At 48.3% G+C, this 22500-nt stretch overlaps 2 protein-coding genes and 1 long non-coding RNA gene across 4 annotated transcripts in view; 2 read left to right on the forward strand and 1 right to left on the reverse strand.

Moving 5' to 3' along the window:
- zgc:73226 (BCL2/adenovirus E1B 19 kDa protein-interacting protein 3) overlaps nucleotides 1–1100 on the reverse strand; it is a 7429-nt gene extending 6329 nt beyond the window's left edge. The window contains exon 1 of the mRNA XM_030354779.1: nucleotides 932–1100. Coding sequence (XP_030210639.1) covers nucleotides 932–968 — 37 coding nt within the window. The 5' untranslated portion in view covers nucleotides 969–1100. The remainder of the gene's footprint in view (nucleotides 1–931) is intronic.
- On the forward strand, nucleotides 1015–5996 carry LOC115542502 (uncharacterized). Of its 2 annotated transcripts, XR_003976559.1 has the most exons (4): nucleotides 1015–1156; nucleotides 1441–1529; nucleotides 2679–2797; nucleotides 3621–5996. It is a non-coding gene; the product is annotated as an uncharacterized LOC115542502 (long non-coding RNA). The 2 variants fall into 2 exon arrangements; XR_003976558.1 differs by having other exon boundaries at nucleotides 2679–5996.
- Nucleotides 5997–7835: 1839 nt separating this feature from the next.
- Nucleotides 7836–22500, forward strand: part of LOC115542503 (mucin-2) — a 32993-nt gene continuing 18328 nt past the window's right edge. Inside the window, exons 1-2 of the mRNA XM_030354780.1 lie at nucleotides 7836–8184; nucleotides 16714–21840. Of these exons, the coding sequence (XP_030210640.1) occupies nucleotides 17681–21840 (4160 nt within the window). The 5' untranslated portion in view covers nucleotides 7836–8184; nucleotides 16714–17680. The remainder of the gene's footprint in view (nucleotides 8185–16713; nucleotides 21841–22500) is intronic.

Below are 22500 nucleotides of genomic sequence, written 5' to 3' on the forward strand. Positions count from 1 at the left end.
ACGCTGAAATATATGTAAACAGGGACTCAGAGATAGAGTGGTCAGCGTATGGAGGAGAGCGGTAAGAAGAGGGGGAAGGAGGCGAGGGAAGGAGGCAAGGGAAGGAGGCTGGTGCAGGAGAAGGACAGTGCCATCGCCCTACTTAAATCCCAGTCAGCCTGGTATTACATAACAAGCCTGACTTTGCTCTCTTCTGTGGCAGATCAACTGTTCAGTACCAACTCTTCCCCTCGCAACACTGTCGATCTGGCCATTCATGAAAACAGCAGTGCTAAGTTATTCAAGCTTTTACTGATTCTATATCCATATCTATTGATCTCTGTTCTATATTGGGTAGGACAGATTCAATGTAGTTTTGAGTTCCTCATTACAAGTCGGTCCATCACCTGTAATCCACTGAGTAAGTGCACCTATTTCCCAGCATCAGGCATGTGTTGGCAGGTGTGTAGGCCTGCCCTAGAGCCTGTGTGCGGAACGTTTAATTGGCTTACACTGTGAACAGGTGAGTCATGATGAAATCCCTTTAGATACTAACGTGTCAGTGGCAACAACAACAACAATGGCATCTCTGTCTGTGCCATCCTTTTATAAACATTGTGTGCCATGTGCGTTTTGGCCTACATCACGATTGACAACACAATTCCTCCGACATACTTCCGAGACATAAATATATGCGTACAATTTATGATAATATAATTCATAATCTATAATGCTTAATTTTATAAGATATATACTTACAAATATAATTTATAACTAGAATATGAACGATTTCAAGCAGAGGGACAAGTGATCAGATAGGCGCATAAATTCTTAAACGGCGGCTGATCTGTGACATTTGGCCAACATCCACAACAGTAGCTATATTTCAGTCTCCTTCAATATAACCGCAAGCAGCAGAAGCAGCAGCAACCCTAGTCCCACTCCCCCTTACCATAGAGTTTGTCCTTGGGTTTACGTGCGTCAGACATGTTGAAACGACGGGAGGTTGACGAGATGCTAGCGCTGACCGAGCACAACACGTCTGTCTGTCAGTAGTAAAGACAGTCGTAAGTCTTCCTCTAAACAACTGTGATGTTGTGGTCCACGGACGCCGTAATCAGATGTCGTCCCTCCCCAACCCCCGCGTCTCTCATCCCACGTGTTCAATGGAGAAGAGGTAAACACAAACACAACGATCGAAGGCTTTAAAGTGCCACAACAACAAATACACCGTTACGAAATGTCTGAGTCAGTCGTCTTTTGTTTGTTCATACAAAAGACTGCCGTCGCATCATTAAAACGTAAACAGTTCATAATGGGACACAGAGTGCTAAATTATGCTCTGTTTTCAATGGGGAAACAGCCAACTGGGACGTGCACATTGTTGTTAGGCAGAGTCAGTTAGGCTTATTCCTCTTTATTAGCTTTCTCAAGTAAACAAGTGTCTGTTTGTTTGTACAGATACTTGTATCAGACTATTGAACTGCCTGCCAGCTGCCAGAAAAAGACAAGAAGTGGAAGAAGAAGAAGAATGACATGAACCCCTTCAGGTAGTCTGCTCATAACCTAAATCTATAATGAAAAAGAAGAAGTGAGGGTATCTAGTTTTAACGAATATACCTAATGTCTTTGTGAACCATTTAAAGTTGTTTAAATTGTCCATTTATTCCAGGGTTTCGTACAGGTCAAAAATGTTATGGCTTGACCAAAGTATTACTTACTAATGTGGCTTAATGTATAAGTGGAGCCAAGTCATTAATTTGAACTGTTTATAATGACCATTACTCCAAAGCCCGATGATACGGTCCCCGCGTTGCCTATGGCAGAAGCTTAAATCTATAAGCAGCGATAAGCACTTGGCAGCCTACAACCGTGTGGCCCGCAAACTGATGGTAACACCTGGCTCCTCTGGCACGGCTTCCGAACCGCCTATAAATCCAACATGCGAAACCATACGAACGCCCAACACATTGTAATTCTCATCAAGAGAAGAGGGCCAAATTTGGCAGCCAAATTATGATCCACTTGAAAAGATGAACCGATAGAAAACATCGGTCCTATACATGCCATCTGGACACTGCCCTTCAAGCATCAACCAAACTATAAACACTTTTTCTGATTATTCCATTGCGTAGATTAAGTAGGCCTGGGCAGTGGAACAGCGACATTCAAGCCCTCTGTTAGCCTACTTTGCCTCCATGGGAAGGCAGATGGTTTTAATGGTGACACTCAGGCTTTATATATCCTGTCATGCTGGACTTTGCTCTATGCATGTCAACTAGCCCATCAACGCTGCGGCGGCCTAATGCCCATCACGGCTCGTTTTGATGGGAGACAAATTTGTTCTGAATGAATAAGGCCTAGCGCTATCTAGGACGCAGGACACGCCGATTTGGCAGTTATAGCTAAGGGGTCTTGGTGAGACCATTGGGTAAGCTATTATTGGTCCGGGTAGACTAACAATCGATAGGTTAACCTATTCCCCATATACACCTAGATAGCGAGGATAAGATGCTCAATAACTAAGTACTCTAATTAAATACGACGTACAATAAGTGCGTACATTAAGTGCCAAGACGTACAACATGCAACAAGTAGGAGGGGGGGATGGGGTCGCTATGCAGTGTCTAGACTATTTTAGTGTACATAAGGAAATTAATATTAATTTCGTCCTTTTTTTTTTATCCAAACCCGACTAGACGACAGATGTCAGGAATGATGGAACCTGTGTACCTTATAGTTCCACCTCCCTGCACCCCTGTGCCTGTTCTGAAGAGTTTCTTCCACTTCCCGGCCCGGTCCTCCTGGCCCAGTCAAGGTCAGACCCACTCACCCCACTCCCTCATCATTACATCTGGACTGGTTGGGCTGACATGTTGTTTTGTTCTCTAAATTGGTAGGCCAGTAGATAACCTAGACTGTGGAATAATTGAATGGCTACGGCTACAGTCAGGTTTTACTAAGTAGGGTTATTTCAGTCAGGCACTGAAATTAAAAACACAGAGACCGAGACACTATCAGAGGAACTAACCTGGCTGGGTGAAAAGAGTCTGGCCAGCTCGTGTGTGATAAGAGAAATTGCCCCCTTGTTGATAGACAAGGAGAAAAACATTTTATTTGGTTGGTAGTGGATTTGGCCCCTGGCACAATCTTTAGTACCAATAACAGATGCTGACAACATCGACGAATGGAACGTTTTTTGTGTTGAACAAATGGTTCGGTCTCTCGACCGTTGAATCACACACTGGGACTTCCCTGTTACTTCTCCGCTGGTAGAATGTTGACCCGACCTGGCTGTAGGGGCCCGGTTCTCTCTGGGCCACACATGCACTCCACTGTAGCGCAAGATGCTTTTTCTTCAAATTGAAATTCTTGTCTCATGCATGTTCTTTATGTGGTCCGAGTACTGGAATCACGAGTTAATAATTAGAAAATACAAATAGAAAGACATTTCAGGCAGCCTGATATAGTGGCTTCAAAGTCGCTTCCTGTAGCCACAGAACAATGAGTCAGTGTCTCGTTATATTCATAGCCAGCAATTCTAGTTAGTTACTTCCCTGTGACTGTTTAAATGCCCCCTTCTTGTGTGCACGTCTACCTCCGACTCCAAATCCTCCCTTGGCACGCCCACCCTACTGCAGCAATGGATGATGGGTAATGTATGCAAATCACACGTCCTTTCCTCCTGGATAGGGACAGTTTGACTTTGTGGTTGACTTTTAAGGTCTAGGTGTTTTGTTTAATTGCATGTTGTGTTTCAGGGCTACAAAGTAGATGGATGTTGGTAGACTTGCTTTTTAACTATTTTATGACTTTGGGTTTGCTGCTATGGACTTCAACATATTACTATGATATTACTGTGTTTTAAATAATCCACCATCTCTTCCACTTATAAGACACCGTAATCCAAATATTTCTTAATAAATTTTTTCGTACATATTTGTACCTAAAGGACAAAGACAGACTATATTCTTCCAAAACCTACATTTTCTCTTGCAAGAATCAATCCCTACAACCCACTGAAGGAGTCAAAAGTCCTTAAACAGTTGCACAACACTGTAGTTCTGTACAGTTACACAACACTGTATGTAAAAATAAGATGTGTGCTAAATTGTAGAATTAATGCATAAATAACCTGACAATTGAAGTACAACACCACCCCCTGGTGGTCGGACCTATCCCATAAGATTATCTTGGCAGTAAATCAACAAGAAAACCAAGGTATTGTAGCTTGGTTTAGGGCTGTCCTAGAATGCATTTTATTAGGTGTAACTTAATACCCCTTCCTATCCTTTTCATTAGAAACACATTGCTTCTAACTGCCTATTAAGAAGTTGTCATGTACTGTAAGTGGCCAAGCAGACAACAGTGTCTATTGCCTACTCTTATGGTCTAGGTCTTGATCCCCTTGCAGCCTCTGGCATTATACAGCAGTCTTAATGAAGTCTTTACTCCCGCCCTCGCAGTCTATCCTCCCACTACATCCGTTTGTTACATTGTTTTACCGCGCCTTATCTGACCTCCCAAGCTAGTATTCTTCCAGACACCTGGACAGTCAAAGAAAGCCATTACTCTGCCCCGGAAAAAAAAGAAAAACCACAGGAAAAAGTTCCCTCATTCATCAAAGGGACTAAGATATTTTTGACAATGTCCTCCTGGGTCTAGCCAGGATCAAAGTACAAAGCGGTGTGCTTTTTTCTATTTATTTATCTTTGTCCAACAAATCAGGGATCCAATCCTTCTCATCTATCATCCTTTGGGAGACTCAAATAATAAAATTCCTTTTCAGGTAATGGCTGCCGTTATCTCTCTCCCCCCCACTACCGCCCCACCCGCCCCACCTATCAGACACGTCCCCTCTCGGAACACCAGCTCGTACCAGAGCATGATTGATGACTTGATCCGAACGACATTAAAGACATCTGCTTTGAATTCACTTTTTGTCGCGCGGGTCATTGTTAGCGCGCTGATGAACGACCTCGTCGAAACAGAAGGTGGACCGGGGGCGTTTCCTGGGCGATGTTGCGGTCCAGAGTCAGCCGGGAAACGGGAGAAGCCCATTGGCTGGCTGGTAGAGTAGCCTTCGTATTAGTTTGGAGAACAGTGTTAGCACGGAGAGCTCGGATCCCTCAGAGTGCTGTTGGCTATATACGCTGAGTACGCTGAGAATCCATCAATTCGTAATGGATTCAATGTGGATTTGGAATGTGTTTGGGGTTGTTTGGTTATGCTGATTACATTATGGTCTTTCTAGTCAAAATTGGTTTTGCTCCAATCTGGGAAGCACCCCTTATCAGCAAATAATATTGTTATGGAAACAGTTTTGTGGCTCCTAGCCCCCTCGCATGAAAGCATTAGGAGCCCCATAACACCATAGGCATGACTTAATTCACGAGCAATACCCAATTTAATTAAAAAACAATCGCATTTGGATCGGCATTGTGTTGCGTTCATTTGTATGCAAAGGCGGGCAGGACGTGCACGTGCGACAGTTGTGCACGTGCCCTTCTGCAAGTGTGCTGCAAGTGTGCGTCTGTGCTAAAACAGACACGCGCAGGCACCCACGCACACACGCACATGCGCACACACACACACACACGCACACACGCACACACGCAAGTATCTAATTAGAGGCTGCGACCAAAAAAATGAATTCATTTCATATTTTCTCTCCAAAATCCTCCACTTGAATGAAGCACTTGTACTTCTTTTTCATTATTTGACAGGAGGGGGAGAAGGCAGAGGGCGGGGGAGTGGGGGAGTGGGGGAGTGAAGAGGCCCCGGTGGAGCCTGTTTATCTGTGTTATGTATCTGCCGCCGCCGTGGTGGACGGTTGTGCATCTGTCTCTAATATGGTGGCGGGTCGCGGTCGGCCCGCCACGCCAAACCGCCGTCGTATGGCCGATATCGTAAGAATAACTCTACCTGTCTCTTCGCATCTTCCTCTTTATCCTTCTGTCCTGCAGCGAGCGTGTTCTCTCTCTCTCTCTCTCTCTCTCTCTCTCTCTCTCTCTCTCTCTCTCTCTCTCTCTCTCTCTCTCTCTCTCTCTCTCTCTCTCTCTCTCTCTCTCTCTCTCTCTCTCTCTCTCTCTCTCTCTCTCTCTCTCTCTCTCTCTCTCTCTGTCTTTCTCGGTCTCTCTCTGTCTCTCTGTCTCTCTGTCTGTCTCTCTCTCTCTCTCTCTCTGTCTCTCTGTCTCTCTCTCTCTCTCTCTCTCTGTCAGTCTCTCTGTCTCTCTGTCTCTCTGTCTCTCTCTCTCATCTCTGTACGTCTCTCTCTATATCTCTCTCTCTCTGTACGTCTCTCTCTATATCTCTCTCATCTCTGTACGTCTCTCTCTATATCTCTCTCTCTCTGTACGTCTCTCCCTCACTTCTTGTATTCTCTGTTACTGAGAGAGAATACTAACTCTATCTGTGTGTGTGTGTGTGTTTGTATATTGAATATATATATATATATATATATCCCCTTTATATGTCCCTCTCACTTTCCATATACCCCTTCTTTTCTATTTTCCCTTTGTTATTCTGTAGAATACAGAGAGGCAATTCTGTTATTGTGTGTGTGTGTGTGTGTGTGTGTGTGTGTGTGTGTGTGTGTGTGTGTGTGTGTGTGTGTGTGTGTGTGTGTGTGTGTGTGTGTGTGTGTGTGTGTGTGTGTGTGTGTGTGTGTGTGTGTGTACTGTGCCCCGTCTCTCTCTTCTCTCTATATATTTATATACACCTTTGTCCAGCTGGCTCTTGGTGACCTTGTCCTGTTGTCACCTCACATTTCATACTCGCACTACGGCAACACCCTTACCTGCTGCTCCCTCTGCCCTCCTCTTATCTTCAAACACCTCTCTGTCTCTGTCTCTATCTCTGTCTTTCTCTCTCTCTCTGTCTCTCTGTCTCTCTCTCTCTCTCTCTCTCTCTCTCTCTCTCTCTCTCTCTCTCTCTCTCTCTCTCTCTCTCTCTCTCTCTCTCTCTCTCTCTCTCTCTCTCTCTCTCTCTCTCTCTCTCTCTCTCTCTCCCCCTGTCTGCAGCTGTACATACTCTGCTTTTTAATTAGTCACTAGCTCCACCTCCCTTGCCTCCAACCCTCTCTCCCTCATCATCGCTTACTCCCCCCCCCCCCCCATCCTTCTTCCAATGATAGAGAACTTGCACGGCATCACAGAGAGAGAGAGAGAGAGAGAGAGTGCGGTCGGAGGAAGAGATAAAGAAAGAGGGAGAGGTGGAGAGGGAGGGCGCGAGGGCAGAGGAGAGCAGGAGAGGGGGAAAAAAAGGGAGAGAGGATAACTGGCTGTTTGCTTACGCTCACTCACTCGCTCACCCTCCCTACCCCCTCCCTCCATCCATCCACCACCCCAACCTCCTCCCCCCCACTCCCCCTCACCCCCATCCGATTCTCTCGTAGTCACAGCACACAAACATTCTCTCCCCTACTCTCGCGCGCACACACACACACACACACACACACACACAGACACACAGACACACAGACACAGACACACACACACACACACACACACACACACACACACACACACACACACACACACATGGAGAGGGGGGAGAGAGAAAGAGTGCGCGTTCTGCCTTGCTTTTGCTACAGCGGAGCTCCAAGCCCACAGGGTGGGGGGGGGGGGGGGGGGGGGTGGGAGATAAAGAGGGTCCTCTCCTTGGACAGGAAATCCGTGCAGTGGCGGCGATGTATAAGACGTAGATGCACCATTGAAGGGGAAGAGGGAGAGAGAAAAAATCACACACACTCACACACAGAAGAGGAGGGGAGGAGAGTGTGTGAGAGAGAGAGAGAGAGAGAGAGAGAGAGAGAGAGAGAGAGAGAGAGAGAGAGAGAGAGAGAGAGAGAGAGAGAGAGAGAGAGAGAGAGAGAGAGAGAGAGAGAGAGAGAGAGAGAGAGAGAGAGAGAGAGAGCAGATGGACGCGACACAGAGACGGAGCCATGTAGTGAATCTCACCGAGCGGCCGTGACTGCGAGGTGGTTACCGCAGGGATAAGACGGAGAGCACGCCGGACCGAGGAATGGACGGACAGACGGGCGGCCGGACAGAGGGACGGCGGGGAAAGCATGTGAAGGAATAAGCAGAAGCCAGGAGGAAGGAGGAGGGAGGAGGACGAGGAGGACGAGGTAGAGGAGGAGGTGGAAACTGCACTCCAGTGTTAAGAAGAGGAGAGACGGCGAGGATTCAAGAAACAGACGAGGTACGTATGACTCACTTGGCCGTCCTATCGGAAGATAAGCAGCGCAGCCTCTGCTCGCTCTCTCTCTCTCTCTTCACCGTGGCTCTCCTTTAGCGCACAGTTTTGTCGGCGAGGGCAACTCAAATGAAAGAAACTGGCTGCGTCGCATGTGCAGCGCGCCGCGGTTTGTTTGTTTTCCTAGTTTTCTGGGCATTCAGCAGAATTCGGTTCACCCTGATGCGCGGCTCCTAAAGTCATCAGCTGTCCTCTTTTAATGTGGACCGTCACAAGAGTGATGTATGCATGCGTGCGCATGTGAGCGCACACACACGCACGCACACACGCGTGCATGCCTGAATAGTGTTGATGTATTCTATTTATTGTATACTGTGTGTGTGTGTGTGTGTGTGAGTGTGTCCCTGTGTGTGAGTGCAAGAGAGATGGGTACTGCATGCCAGGACGTTGAGGTCCTGTGTTGCAGCAGGTGTGGGAGTGTGTTTGCTGAGTTTGAGGGGGCTTTGTGGAGCTTTGGGGGGCTTACACGAAGCTGTCACTGTGCGGTGGTCTCGCAGATGGTGCAGCGAGAAAGTCAGGCTTCCGTTTACACGCACGTGCATTTGTGTGTGTTTGTGTGCGTGTGTGAGAGTGCAGCGCCTGCTCGTTTGTGTGTGCGTGCGTGCGTGCTTGTGTGTGTGTGCGTGCGTGCTTGTGTGTGTGTGTTTGACATCACAAGCTTGCAACTTTGTCCAGGTGTGTGATTAGCGAAATGCAAACATATTCATTGCATCTCAAATAAGGCTAAACGGCAAATTAGGAAGAGTTCTCCATACAGACTACAACCAGCTACCTGTGTTTTATTTCAGCTAGAGGGATTACTAGTTACGGTCCTGCAATACACCAAAACAAACAAACAGGAGGCCCAACTGGCGCACGACTGCAGGCACACTCACAGGTATTGAAAACACTTTGTCCCCAAAACGTACTACTTTGCTATGCGGCCTCTTCAGCATGCATTGTAACCCTGCTGCCTTGGCTCTCTCCCTCTGAACACAAAGTCATCTGCTTTTATCACCGTACATCTATTACCCCGCGGCTAACGAAGTGTCTCCTTCTCACGCCTACAGTGTCCTCCTCTGATGGACTTTGTGAACACAAGTCGTCCACTGTTTGGCCCAGCCCCTATGTTCTGGCCAGGGGTCCCGTGCTGGCAGATGGAGGGGTTTTAAGACCCTCTGCAGCAGTAGCAGCAGCATGCACACAAACTCACACACACACACACATAAACACAGACACGCACGCACACACAAACGCACACACATACACACACAGGCACACACAGACACGCGCACGCACGCACACACGAACACACAAACGCACGCACACAGTTTGATGTGAGGTTTTTCCCTGACGGACCCATGCAGTACTAACAACAGCCAGACCCCCCCCTCCTTTCCACTCCACTGGGAGCCAGGCTGTGTGTGTGTGTGTGTGTGTGTGTGTGTGTGTGTGTGTGTGTGTGTGTGTGTGTGGTTGTGTGTGTGTGTGTGTGTGTGTGTGTGTGTGTGTGGTTGTGTGTGTGTGTGTGTGTGTGTGTGTGTGTGTGTGTGTGTGTGTGTGTGTGTGTGTGTGTGTGTGTGTGTGTGTGTGTGTGTGTGTGTGTGTGTGTGTGTGTGTGATGGTGTTTGTGGGTGTGTCTTGGAGTGGGTGTGTGGGTGACACTTAATTTAACAGTAAGAGGGTAGGATTCAAATATTTGATTTTTGATTAAGAAGGTTGCATTCAAATATATAATTTAGAGTAAAAAGTGAGAACCTTTGTTTTGATGCTTGATTTTAGATGAAGATGGTTGGAAGCAAGCACATGATTTAACAGTACGAGGGCAGTGCTTGAATACTTGATTAGCGAATCAGAAAGCTTGAATGAACAGGAACAGGGGATGAAATATGAAACGAGCTAAGGACCAGGACTAAAGGAACAAAACGAGAAGCAGGAACAATGTTTTTATGGATTTCTATCGCATGTCTGAACACATGGATGACATGACGAGGGGGATTTACATTAGAATATTACATTCAGTACCAAATGATTTCTGACATGAACCTGACGAATCACGACTACAGCTTCCCAAGAATCTGAAACAAGGTAAAAATATCTTGGGGACCAATGGGATCTTTTTTTCTTTTATTTTTTATAACTACAAAAAATGATTTCTTTGTGCTTTGTGTTGTAAGTGTGGCTTTGAAGAAATATCCCCCATGGTTTGGGTGTGTGGGGAGGAGGGCTGGTTGTGATGTCTCACTGTCGTCAGCAAGCCAAACTGGATGCCAGCAGAGGGCTATAAACAAACACACACACACACACAGACAAACAGGTTAGCATCTTACGTTGGCTGAGGAGAACACAGCTATCCGTTTTAGCCTTGACTTGTTACGACTTTAGCTGTTGCTGGCTGAAGTGTGTTGGGGGAGGGGGGAGGGGTTTAGAGCTTTTTATAGTTTTTATTTGATTAACAAATAGATCTGTGGTGAATTTCCACCCAATAAAATTGCAATTTAATTTCCTGGACTCCACCTTCATGTAGATATTTTACAGGGTGCTCATTTAAATGAATAGCCCAGTGGTTGCGGTTACTGGCTACGCTTCAATTTGTGCTTTGAAAGTGAAACGCTGAACGCGTGTTCTTATAGAAGCCCTCGGGCCGGCTCTGTAAGGCAGCGACGGGATACAAAAGGACCCCTTTACCTTCCTTTATTTTAGGAGTACAAGTACTTTTCGGCATGCAGTTTAGGCGCTCCTAATGGTTTCCTCTCCTCTTCCATCACACTTAACCTTTTTACATAAAACGATTTTCAGTGGAAAATGTAACAATCGTGGCAAGTGCAACATAAATCCGCCGCAGTGAAACGGAGGCAAATTCAAAGTAGGTCCTCGACAAAATGCACTTTTTTCAAGTAAAGGGTTAAGGGTTCGGGATAAATAACACCAAATAATACAGTCTCCCCAGCATAGTGCCTTTCAATCCCGTTTCAATGAAGAACGTTAATAATTTATTATTTTATAGGGAAAACTCAGAGCCCGGAATGACAACCGAATTACCGTTGACTCCCCGTTGTATTACTCATAAAACAGTGTTGTCGCCATCAGCTCATACAAACAACCCGCCGACACCAGGGAGGGGCGGGGGTGTGGTGGAGACGTGTGCCATGACCCATTCGTCTTCGGGGTTCTGTCGAGTCTTGAACGGGGGGGGGGGAAAAAAGGAAAGAAAACTGTGAGTAGTTTTGGGTGGCAGAACTAACGCCTTGAGCTATTCTCAGGCTTGCCGTCGCAGCCTACCACGGATAATGTGTTACATCCAGTGAACCAAAGGTGCTGCGAAGGATGTTTACTTGACGGCTGACTCCGCTGTATTTCCCCCCATTTTCTCGCCATCCGTGTGTTTGCACCCCTGCATCTGATAACGGTGCTAACGCACGGTTTAGAAAAATGCACACACATGAGCAAAGTGTGTGTATCCCCCCCCCCGCTCAGGTAAATGCGGCATGTGTTTTTTTTTTTTTTCCTTATTTGTTTTCTTTCCAAAAGATTGTTGGCTGACCCGTGCATTTTTTTCTTCTCCTTCTCAGAGGGGGGGGGGGGGGGGGGTGGAGGAGGGGGAGGTGGTGTCGCTTTGCGTGTGAAAAAGGTTCAGTGCATTCATTTAGCTAAATATAATAAAGCATAAAGCAGACTCCCTGTAAATAGCCCTTTTATGGCGTTAATCTACTCCGGGACACTGCTGCTGCTGCTGCGTTGCGCCGCGGCGCAGAACGCTCACCTTGCAGAACGCGCCGCTCTCAGCCAGACGCATCGCCACTTGAGCCAGGGGCTGGCGAGATAGCGGGCGGAGAGAGGGGAAAAAAATGAGAACCACCGCACGGAACACAAAGAGGACAGGGCAGAACAACGTCGGAAACACGGCCCATTTGCACTGTGACCTGATCGTATCAACCACCCCCCAACCCCCCCCGCCCCCTCCCGCCTCCACCTATCTCAGCCGCCCCCCCCCCCCTCTCCTATTCTTTCATTAGCCAATAACGGATCATCCGTCTTTTTTTCGTTTTTTTCATCTCCCGTTCCCGTCCGCTTCCCCCTTAAACACCTGACACGCTGATGCACCTGATTTACCACTCGGCTGAACCCTCGCCGTGACATTTCCTCCTGCTGCCAGGGGGGCTTCACTCCAGGCCCCCAGCCCCCGCCCGCTCGCAACACGTCCTCTGCTCGTCTGCTCCACCCCCCCCTCCTCCTCCTCCGTCATCCCTCCTACCTCTTTCCTATCCCCATCTCCTCCCGCTCCTCCAGCCGTCTATCTATAAATATAAACCGAAAGCAGCGGCGTTATAACACAGGCCGGCTCCTCTGTCGCCCCCCCCCCGCCCCCGTTCGGCCAAGTGACTGGACCGAAGCAGAACATAGCCCTCCACAACATAGCCTTGTCCATAAGCAGAACATAGTCCCCCACAACAAAGTCCTGTCAAGGAACAGGGCATTCCCCTGTCCCAAAGCAGAACATAGTCCCCCACAACGTAGTCCTGTCTCGCAGCGGAACATAGACCTGTCCCGCGGAGCAGAACACAGTCCCGTCCCGGAGCAGAACATAGCCCTGTCCCGGAGCAGAACATAGACCTGGCCCGCAGAGCAGAACACAGTCCTGTCCCAGGGAGTCAGGAGGAACACACTGTGACGTCTCACATGGTATGACACAGTCACATCAATCGCTGGGATCTAGCTCTTTCCTGTTTGGGGAGGGGAGTGGGAGGACTGGGGTCGGAGGGGGGGGGGGGGGGGGGGGGGGAATTTGCATTGATCATTAAGGCGCTGGCTGTGATTGGACGGACGGGAACAAGAGATCGGCGCTGGCTTTCGTCGCCCGGACGCGCACACGCACACCCAACTGGATAAGAAACACGCGCAGGGCGTTGCGTGCCGACACATAATCCAGCGGGGTGACGCGGAAAAGAAGCTAACAGCTGGAGCTAGTAAATCTTAAATAATAACCAAAGGAGAGTTATGACCCTTTCTGACATTATTCGGCAGCGCACCTTCCTCAGCCGGCCGGCCATTTATCTCCAGCTCCACCAATAAAGCTCCACACGGAAATGTCACATGAGCTACCGGGAGCACGCAGGCATTAAAGAGGGTCTGAATTCATTAACCTGTCAGTGCACTTTTATATATATATATATATATTATATATATATATATATATATATATATAGTTCTCTTTTTTCTTTTAGCCGAGGGCCTAGTTTCTAGACTAGGGAGCCAGGGGGGAATTTATCATGGTGAGAGGGGAGACGAGTAGGGGAGGCGGGTTTAATAGGGGGGAAGAAGAAGAGGAGGAAGAGGAGGAGGAGAGGAGGAGAGGCGGGAACGACGGACCTGAGGGATTGGGATGAAAGAGGAGAGGAGATGAGTGAGGGTGATGGTCCTCCAAAGAGAGGGCCGGAGGTCAGGTGTGTGTGTGTGTGTGTGCGCATGCATGCAGGTGTGTGTGTGTGTGTGTGTGTGTGTGCGGGGGTCTGTCAGGATGAATGTTGAAAGTAAAGTGGTCTTCTGCACGGCTGAGTGACGAGTGGATAGAAACAGGGGTATTAGCGGGAGGACAGAGGCAGAAAGAGGATTAGGTCGTGTGCGTGCACATGTTGTGGGTGTTTCGTGTCAACATTTCCGGCAGCGCGGCTAAATGGAGACGAAGGGGGGAGGAGGGTGTTCAAAGAGGGGTCCACCGGGCCTAAAGCACACCCCAATCTATCCCCCTACCGCACGGGATCAGAGTGCTGCTCTCCGTCCTGGCGGACGTGTGATTGTGTACTATTAACAGATCCTGAGTCGGTCTTCACTCCTCCCACTGACTCATAGTTAAGCAGCTCATCTAGAAGCCACCGCAGCACCGACACCAGAGTAGAAGGAGCAGGAATACCGTGGTTTGTTTCCCGAATCCAATAATGCACCTTGAGCACGTTGGTCGGTCCAGATCCCCCTACCACCAACGGCCGTTCCCCCCAGACCCCCACACGTCCCCCTGCACACACACACACACACACACACACACACACACACACACACACACACACACACACACACACACACACACACACGCGTAACCCGAAGCCAAAGGCACTTTGGACTGTGACTTTAATCATAATTAAAGCAAGGGCAGGCAATTTGGAGAAACCAGCCAGGGTAAGCTAGATTTCGAAAGTATCCAACCGAAAAAATCCCATCCCGGCCTTCGGGCCTCCGTCCAAAGCCACTCCACCAGAACACATGACTAGCTCGCTAGCGTTAGCAATCGGTGTGCCTAGCCTGGTGGAAGACTCGGGTCATGTGCAAAGAGCCAAAGGCCAGAGTGCAGCCAGGTAGGTAGCTAGGCAGACAGGTAATGCGATAATTTCATCCGGCCCGAATGAGATGATTAAATGGGCTTATTGCAGGGCTGGGACAGCCTCAGTAACCAGTTTTATTCTTTATTGTTTTTGGTCACAGCATTTGATTTATTGATTGCTGTCGAGATGTAAAGAGAACTTCAACAAATAGGACAAAAAAAATGCTTCTAAAATTAATTGCTTCGCCTATTGCCGAGAGAGAGAGAGAAACAGAGGAAGAGGGATGGAGAGGGAGAGAGAGGGAAAAAACAGACATAAATAAAAAGTGGCAGCCCCTCGGGTATCTCTCTCCTGCCCCCCCCCCCTGTCTCTCTCTCTCCCGCTCTCTCGCGATCTCCCTAAATAACCTGGGAGCTGTGGAGGAGTTTCTAATTACCCCCCCCTTTCCTCTCGAACCTAACCACTAAAGACGAGAGAGAGAGAGAGAGAGAGAGAGAGAGAGAGAGAGAGAGAGAGAGAGAGAGAGAGAGAGAGAGAGAGAGAGAGAGAGAGAGAGAGAGAGAGAGAGAGAGAGAGAGAGAGAGAGAGAGAGAGAGAGAGAGAGCGCGCAGATGAGGTCTGTCTGTCAGAAGCCATGAGCGGTAGATAACAAGGCCATGGAGATCCATAGATTGTTTAAAGGCAAACAACACACAGCACTACAGCTTTGTGTGTGTGTGCATGTAAGAGAAGGTGAGGTAGGGGTGAAGGGAGGAGTGTGTCAGTGCGTTCTTGAGTTTGCGTTTGTGTGTGTGTGTAAGAGAAAGAGAGGTAGGGGGTGGACAGAGAGTGTAAGTGCATTCTTGTGTGTGTGTGTGTGTGTGTGTGTGTGTGTGTGTGTGTGATTGAGAGAGTGGGTAGAGGTGTGTGTGTCTGTGTGTGTGTGTGTGTAAGAGTGGTGAGAGAGATAGATGTGCGCGAGAGTGGGTAGATAGATTTGTTTATTTTATCTTTATTCACATTACATCCACCCTGCTACAGAACACATGTACACAGACGTGGAAACACATGCAATTAGACAACGATAAAAATGAACACTAAAGAGGTAGACTTGAGGAGACTCAGAAAGGTAGAGAGGGAGAACCCGAGAGAGAGAGAGAGAGGTGAGAGTTACTGAGAGAAAAAGCGATAGAGAGAGCATGCAAGGTAGAGAGATAGAGACAGAATGCTAGAGAGAGAGGTAGAGAGAGCTCCAAGGTAGAGAGATGGAGACAGAATGCTAGAGTTAAAGAGAGAGAGAGAGAGAGGTAGAGAGAGCATGCAAGGTAGAGAGAGGGACAGAATGCTAGAGTTAAAGAGAGAGAGAGAGAGAGGTAGAGAGAGCATGCAAGGTAGAGATAGGGACAGAATGCTAGAGTTAAAGAGAGAGACAGAGAGCTAAGGAGAGGGGCAGAGAGAGAGAGTGCTCCAAGGTAGAGAGAGGAAGGCAGAATATGAGAGAGCGAGAGCGGTGGCTGCGAACCATCAGGGTCCGACTGCAGAATCACAGTGACGAGAACACACTGCGAAGCACAGCGTGGCGGACGGCCTGTCACACACTGGCCTCATGAATCAGGAAGCGTGTCACAAGGGCACATCATCAAGGACCAATGAGAAGGTCACAAACTGTTCAACAGGAAGTTACGAGGGAAGTGCAAGCAGAATAATAAATGCTTGAATATTAGTATTTGATTGCAACAAGATTCTACTGTAGGACTCATTACTACTCTTGTTTGTATATATTTTTATAATTTCTATTATTTTGTTAGTACTTTACTCTTATGCATGTATTTTTACATGAAGAGATATCAACAAAGCTAACACCCACAACATTTTACGCAAAGAGAAACATTAAATGGTGTTCTTCCTTGGGAGTATTTTGGATTAGGTTTTTGCTAAATAAGTACCTCATAATTTAGCCATTTAATCAGGTCAATTACAAAATTCTTGACTTCTATATTTTTTTCTTCCTTCGTCCTTCTGGTCTCTAACTTATTTTTATTGAACTGCTCAATTACCTTATTATATTCCTATGTTTTCATGAGGGCGATTCGGCATACATTATCTATCATTGGAAATGCGATAACATAAATAGAAACTCACTAAAGTCCCTCACTCCTTTCTGCCACTCTAACATTCTGTCTCTCTCCTCTATTTACAGGACACCTCGATCATCCCTTGCCATGAAAGGATGCGTCTCTTAGCCAAGTCCTGGAGGAGAAAGGGAGAGAGAAAGAGAGAGCGAGAGAATCAAAACCAAACTCCAATGGAGGACATCCGCTGAAGCAAAAGAAGAGTGATGAAAAAAAAATGCGGACGGCGATAGAGCGAGATTGGGAAGCACATTGGCCGGTTTCATACCCTCTGATCTCCTGAGGAGCAGAGGGAGTGTTGGCGGGGATTCGAGAGAGGGGGAGAGGGACAAGTCGAGAGAGAGCGAGGTCCGTTGTTAATGGAGTTGGGATGGATGGACGGCCTGCATTCATCCCAGCTCTGCCCGGTTGCTGGTTCCATCATCAGCCCTATCAAGACTTCATTTCTTTGGACACTATACGGAACGAGCGCACAAAAGAACTGAAGTGTGCAGTTAACCAGGCTCACACGCAAGGGCGGGTGCAAGACATTTCTTAGATTCTTCTTCTTGTTCTTCTTCTTATTCGTCTTCTTAGATTTTTATCTACGTTGTCGATTGAATGTTGTGACCAAAGCTTTCTGCTTGAGTGTTCTACTTATTCGGAAGGAGACAAGCTTTTTTTACTTTTTCCTCGGTTAAGCATCCTTCACCGAGTTCCATACCTGTTATGCTTTATTTGCAATACTTATAAATACAATATACTCTAAAGCTGTGATTATTCCAAACTGTGTACAACAAGGCTACCAATCGACGCTATCAACGTGAAATAAGACTACTGAACGCAATCACACGAATAGTCACCGCACCCCCCATCTATTGTGTGATGGAACGGGGATTTCGCCAAATGACATCTCAATGTCTCTTGTGGTCGTAATAAATATCCAATAAAGCAGGGAGCGTATCTCATTTACTACACAGTAACACAGAAAGACTTATCATATCAAAGTGCTTACCGGGGCCTGTGGATGTCGGGGGATAGTGACAAACAGAAGACATGGTGAGCAAAGAGCCGAACCAATTGATCACAGGCCACGCAAACAGCAAGAGCACCTTGGCCTTGGACAAGCTGCCCGGCACTATGACTGTGCGCTCTGTGCTGCTAAACCGAGACTCCCCGGACATCGAGAGCCGGTTGAAGAGACGCCGCAATCGCACCCACCAGGTCCGCTTCAAGGACCTGGAGGATGGCAGCAGCAGCAGCAGTGGCAATGGTGGCACGGCCGAGTCCAAGAGCCAGTCGAGGGGCTGTACGACGGAGTCCAAGAGCCAGTCGAGGGGATGTACGACGGAGTCCAAGAGCCAGTCGAGGGGCTGTACGGCGGAGACCAAGAGCCAGCAGAGGGGGGTTACGGCGGACTTCAAAAGCCAACAAAGGGGGCTCACAGATTATGGCAGCCCTCATCCCAACCGCAAGCAGAGCAGCAGTAGCAGGGTCCATCGGGGGTGGGCGGACCGGGATGGGCCGGGTTGTGCGGCTCTGCCCGGGAGGACCTCGGTTGTGGGGGCAGTGCGAGGGGATATGGCAGATACCATAGAAGTAGTGGCTGCCTTCTTAGCGAGGGCCCCACCTCACCCATTAACTCCAGGACCCACGCGTCGCTGCTGGATCCCACCTCAGGCCAATTCTTTAACTTTGCCAATGACGCGAAAGTCCACCACGAGCACCAGCACAGCCATACAGACTTCCCCATGCCTAAAGAAGCCCCAGTCGCACTCCTCGAACCGCACACACAGCTACAGCCTGAGGGATTCGGTGGGTGTGGATGGGGATGACGAGCAGGACTCCCAGGATGAGTATCTGGGCAACAACCGTGGATCGGCCGCACGATCCAGGAAGGACTTTGTTTCTCCTGAGACGCAGCAGCAGACAGTGGCCGTGCGGGAGGTCAAGACCCAGAGGTCAGACGGTGAAGCATCTGTTGCTTTGTTGAGAAACTCTAGACATGGTTGCCCTCCGCAAACCCTCCGCCACGCGGAACCCTGCTATTGCTCATCTGTGACCTGTCGAGAGGGCTCCAGGCGCCCAGGGAGCACTACCCCGTCTCTGGTTCGGAGGAGGAAGCGGCTAAACAGGGCCATAAGTGACCCAGGGAAAGAGGTGTCCTTCTGCACCACCCCGACACAAACTGACAGTCCCACTCCTTTACGGTCACCCACAAAAGCTCAAGTCTGCACCACTGAGGTCCAGACTAGGAGCCCTTGTCATTCTCCTCCACCTCCAGAGCAAAAACACTGCATTGCCCAAAGTCCAACAAAGAGACCGATTGTATGCCCATCTCCATTTGCTGTAGAAAAACAACGCTCCGCCCAAAGTCCAGTAAAAAAAACGATTTTATGCTCATATCCATTTCCTGTAGAAAAACACAGCTCCACCCAAAGTCCAACAAAAGGTTCATGTCCATCTCTACCTCCAGAACAGAAAGACGGCACCATCCAAAGTCCAGTGAAAAGGTCATGCCCATGTCCAACGCGAGAACCTAAACACTGTAACACCCAAGTCCAAACTGACAGCCCTTGTCCATCTCCAGCTCCAGAACAAAAACATAACGCAGCATACACAACAAAGAGTGTATTCTCATCATCAATCCCTGATGGAAAACCCTGTACCACCCAAATCCCAAACAAAAAATCAGGTCAATGCCCAGTTCGAAATCCTACATATTGTACCACTCAGGTCCAAACTGATAGCCCATGTCAATTTCCATCCCTCAATCAAAAACACAGTCCCACTCAAAGTCCAACAAAGAGTGTAGTCCCATCGTTTCTAGATGTGAAACCCTGCCCCACCCAAAGTCCAACAAAGAGTGTAGTCCCATCGTTTCTAGATGTAAAACCCTGTCCCACCCAAAGTCCAACAAAGAGTGTAGTCCCATCGTTTCTAGATGTAAAACCCTGCCCCACCCAAAGTCCAACAATGAGTGTAGTCCCATCGTTTCTAGATGTAAAACCCTGCCCCACCCAAAGTCCAATAAAGAGTGTAGTCCCATCGTTTCTAGATGTAAAACCCTGCCCCACCCAAAGTCCAATTAAGAGTATAGTCCCATCATTTCTTAATGAAAAACCCTTCACCTCCCAAAGTCCAACAAAGAGTGTAGTCCCATCATTTCTTAATGAAAATCAATGCACCACCCAAAGTCCAACAAAGAGTGTAGTCCCATCATTTCTTAATGAAAATCAATGCACCACCCAAGGTCCGATAAAGAGTGTAGTCCCATCATTTCTTAATGAAAAACAATGCACCACCCAAAGTCCAACAAAGAGTGTAGTCCAATCATTTCATAATGAAAAACCATGCACCACCCAAAGTCTATCAAAGAGTTCATGCCCATCTCTACCTTTAGATCAAACAACCTACACAGCAAAAAGTCAAGTAGAAAACCATCATCCGTTGCCATCAAACCACAAACAATGCAACACCCCAGAACAAACTGAGACACCCTTCCCTTATCCTTCAACTAGTCAACCCTGCAGCAAAAAGGCCCCAATTAACAAACTTGTCTCGTCGCTAGATGTAACAATGAATCCAAGCTCAGCAGTCATTCAACCTGAGAACTTGTCTATGCCCAGTACTTCTCTACCCCCAGTGCAGTGTCATGAGCCTCACAGCACCAAAATCAATACTGTGCCTTATCTTCCTACCCCTCCGTCTACAATCGCAACCACACTGACGCCCCAATCTTGCGCCCTCTCCCCTTTCCCTCCATCAGCCAGGCCGGTGTGCTCCACTCCGGGCCCCACTCCCTCAGCTCCACCCCCTGGCATGCCTTGCCCCACTACGGCCCTTATTCTAGACCCAAAATCTGTCCCTTATTATACTGTGGTGTCGCCGCTAGATCCTGCCAAGGCAGCAGCTGTCAGCTTCAGTCCTTCCCCTATAACATGTCTTGAGGAGATTGCTAAGGCTACTTTCTCGACCATTAGGCCATCCGCATCCATCTCTTGCTCCACCATTACCCCAGGCGCAGCCCCTCCTATCATTCCGAATGGACCCATCATTGCTTCCCCTACTGTCCCAAATGCAGAAGTCCCAGCTACACCTCTACCTAATCAACCATCAAACAACACACCACAACCACATGCATCCCCTTGTACGTTTGTCACCCAAACTTCTTTGTCGTGCACTTCAATATCCTACTACACCACCACACACCCGACCGGGCTCACTGGCCTCCACTCGAGCTCCACGTTGCCCCCTTATGCCACTGTGATACAGACAGTATCCCACTGTAAAATCCCATGTCAAGGTGGCCAAACCATCTCTGCTGCACACCCTTATTCTTCCCCGGTTCCAAAGCTTAAGTCATGCACATCTCCACCCTTACTCATTCAGACGTACGCATCCACCCTCCATAGCGTGCAGTCCTGTGCCACTCCAAGCAAGGCCGCTCCCTTATATTCTTCCACTTTTCGGGCCGCACCGCCGTACACGCCCCCATCTCAGGACAAGAAGGCTGTTCGACTCCCGCCGCCACCCCCACCCCCACCTCCACCCTACACCCCACGCAAAGAGGACAGCACCACTCCAGGCTCTGGAACCAGACCCAACACACCCGGGACGAGCTGCAACGAAAAAGAAAGCGAGAAGGAGAACAGGCAAGATTTGACAGAAACAAAGTCACCCCAAAGTCTGTGTAGGAGAGCCAGCTCTCTGAGGCACAGAGCTGCAACCCCTCCAGTTTCTGTAATTAAAGAAGGGAAGCAGTCCTACACTTTGCCTGCCAAGGCCTGTTCTAGGCCCAGCTGTCTCAGCTCAGCCCAAGCTCAGCTGGGGGCGTTACACAAGATGCTCTGCTCAGGAGCCAACACGAGGTCCATCGCCTCCAGTAGCCAGCAAGCCCTCCCTCCGAGCCAGCAGGACTCTGGCTCCGTCTCCGGGGGTCAGCCGACAGCAGGACCCCTAACTGCTACCCAGGCCGAGACTTTAAGGCAGGTCCAAGAGATTCTGGGGGGGCTGGTGTCCGGAGCCAGGTGCAAACTGGACCCGTCCAGGGTGGCGGAGAAGCTCCTGGGGCCTAACGGACCCCTGCATGACATCCGGGCCTTGCAGACCCAGCTCCAGAGTCTGGAGGGGGTGTTAGAGACCAGCCAGAACACCATCAAGGTCCTGCTGGATGTCATTCAGGACCTTGAGAAGAAAGAGGCAGAGAGAGACGGGTGAGTTTGTACGAGCACTTCTGTCAAAAGAAAAAATATTTTCAGAAAAAATATTTATCATGAATAAATATTATAATTCACCCCGTTGAAAGATCAGCTCCGATATGAATAGGAACAGGGCCGTGTATCAGCACAATTCTCAATAACCTTGAAGAAGGTTATTAAAATTGGACGAGGTTAAGGAAATCGTTTTTTAACCACAGAGATTCCTTTTTAAAAAACGGTTTGTTCCCTGTCTCGTGCCAACAGTCGTTTGGTTGTATTAGTGCTCGCGTAAAATGAAGTGGCTCTTTCTGTTATTGGAAAGCTTGGTATGCAAATCCGCCTAAAATCACTTTGGAGCAAGATAGTGAATGAAACAGATGTTCTTAGAAAAAAATGGAAACGACGAAAAACAAAACCAAAACAAAGCGGGGACTTCAACATGGCAGGCGTACTGTGTGTCTCCGACAGCCAGACCTCAACCTCAGTGTCAGTATGCTCCCTCGTAGCCTGCGGATTCAATTTGGAGAGGCTTCTTTTCTCGCATACTTTTTTTCTTTCCACTCCTCTGCCCAGTAGCCAAAAAAAGGAAAAGACAGCAGAAAAAAAGAAAGAAAAGAAAAACCCATACGAATGTCAGAAAACAGAATGATGGCAGCTTTGTTCAAGAAGATTGTC

This window comes from Gadus morhua, chromosome 4 (assembly GCF_902167405.1).
Source record: "Gadus morhua chromosome 4, gadMor3.0, whole genome shotgun sequence".
NCBI classification, from domain to species: domain Eukaryota; kingdom Metazoa; phylum Chordata; class Actinopteri; order Gadiformes; family Gadidae; genus Gadus; species Gadus morhua.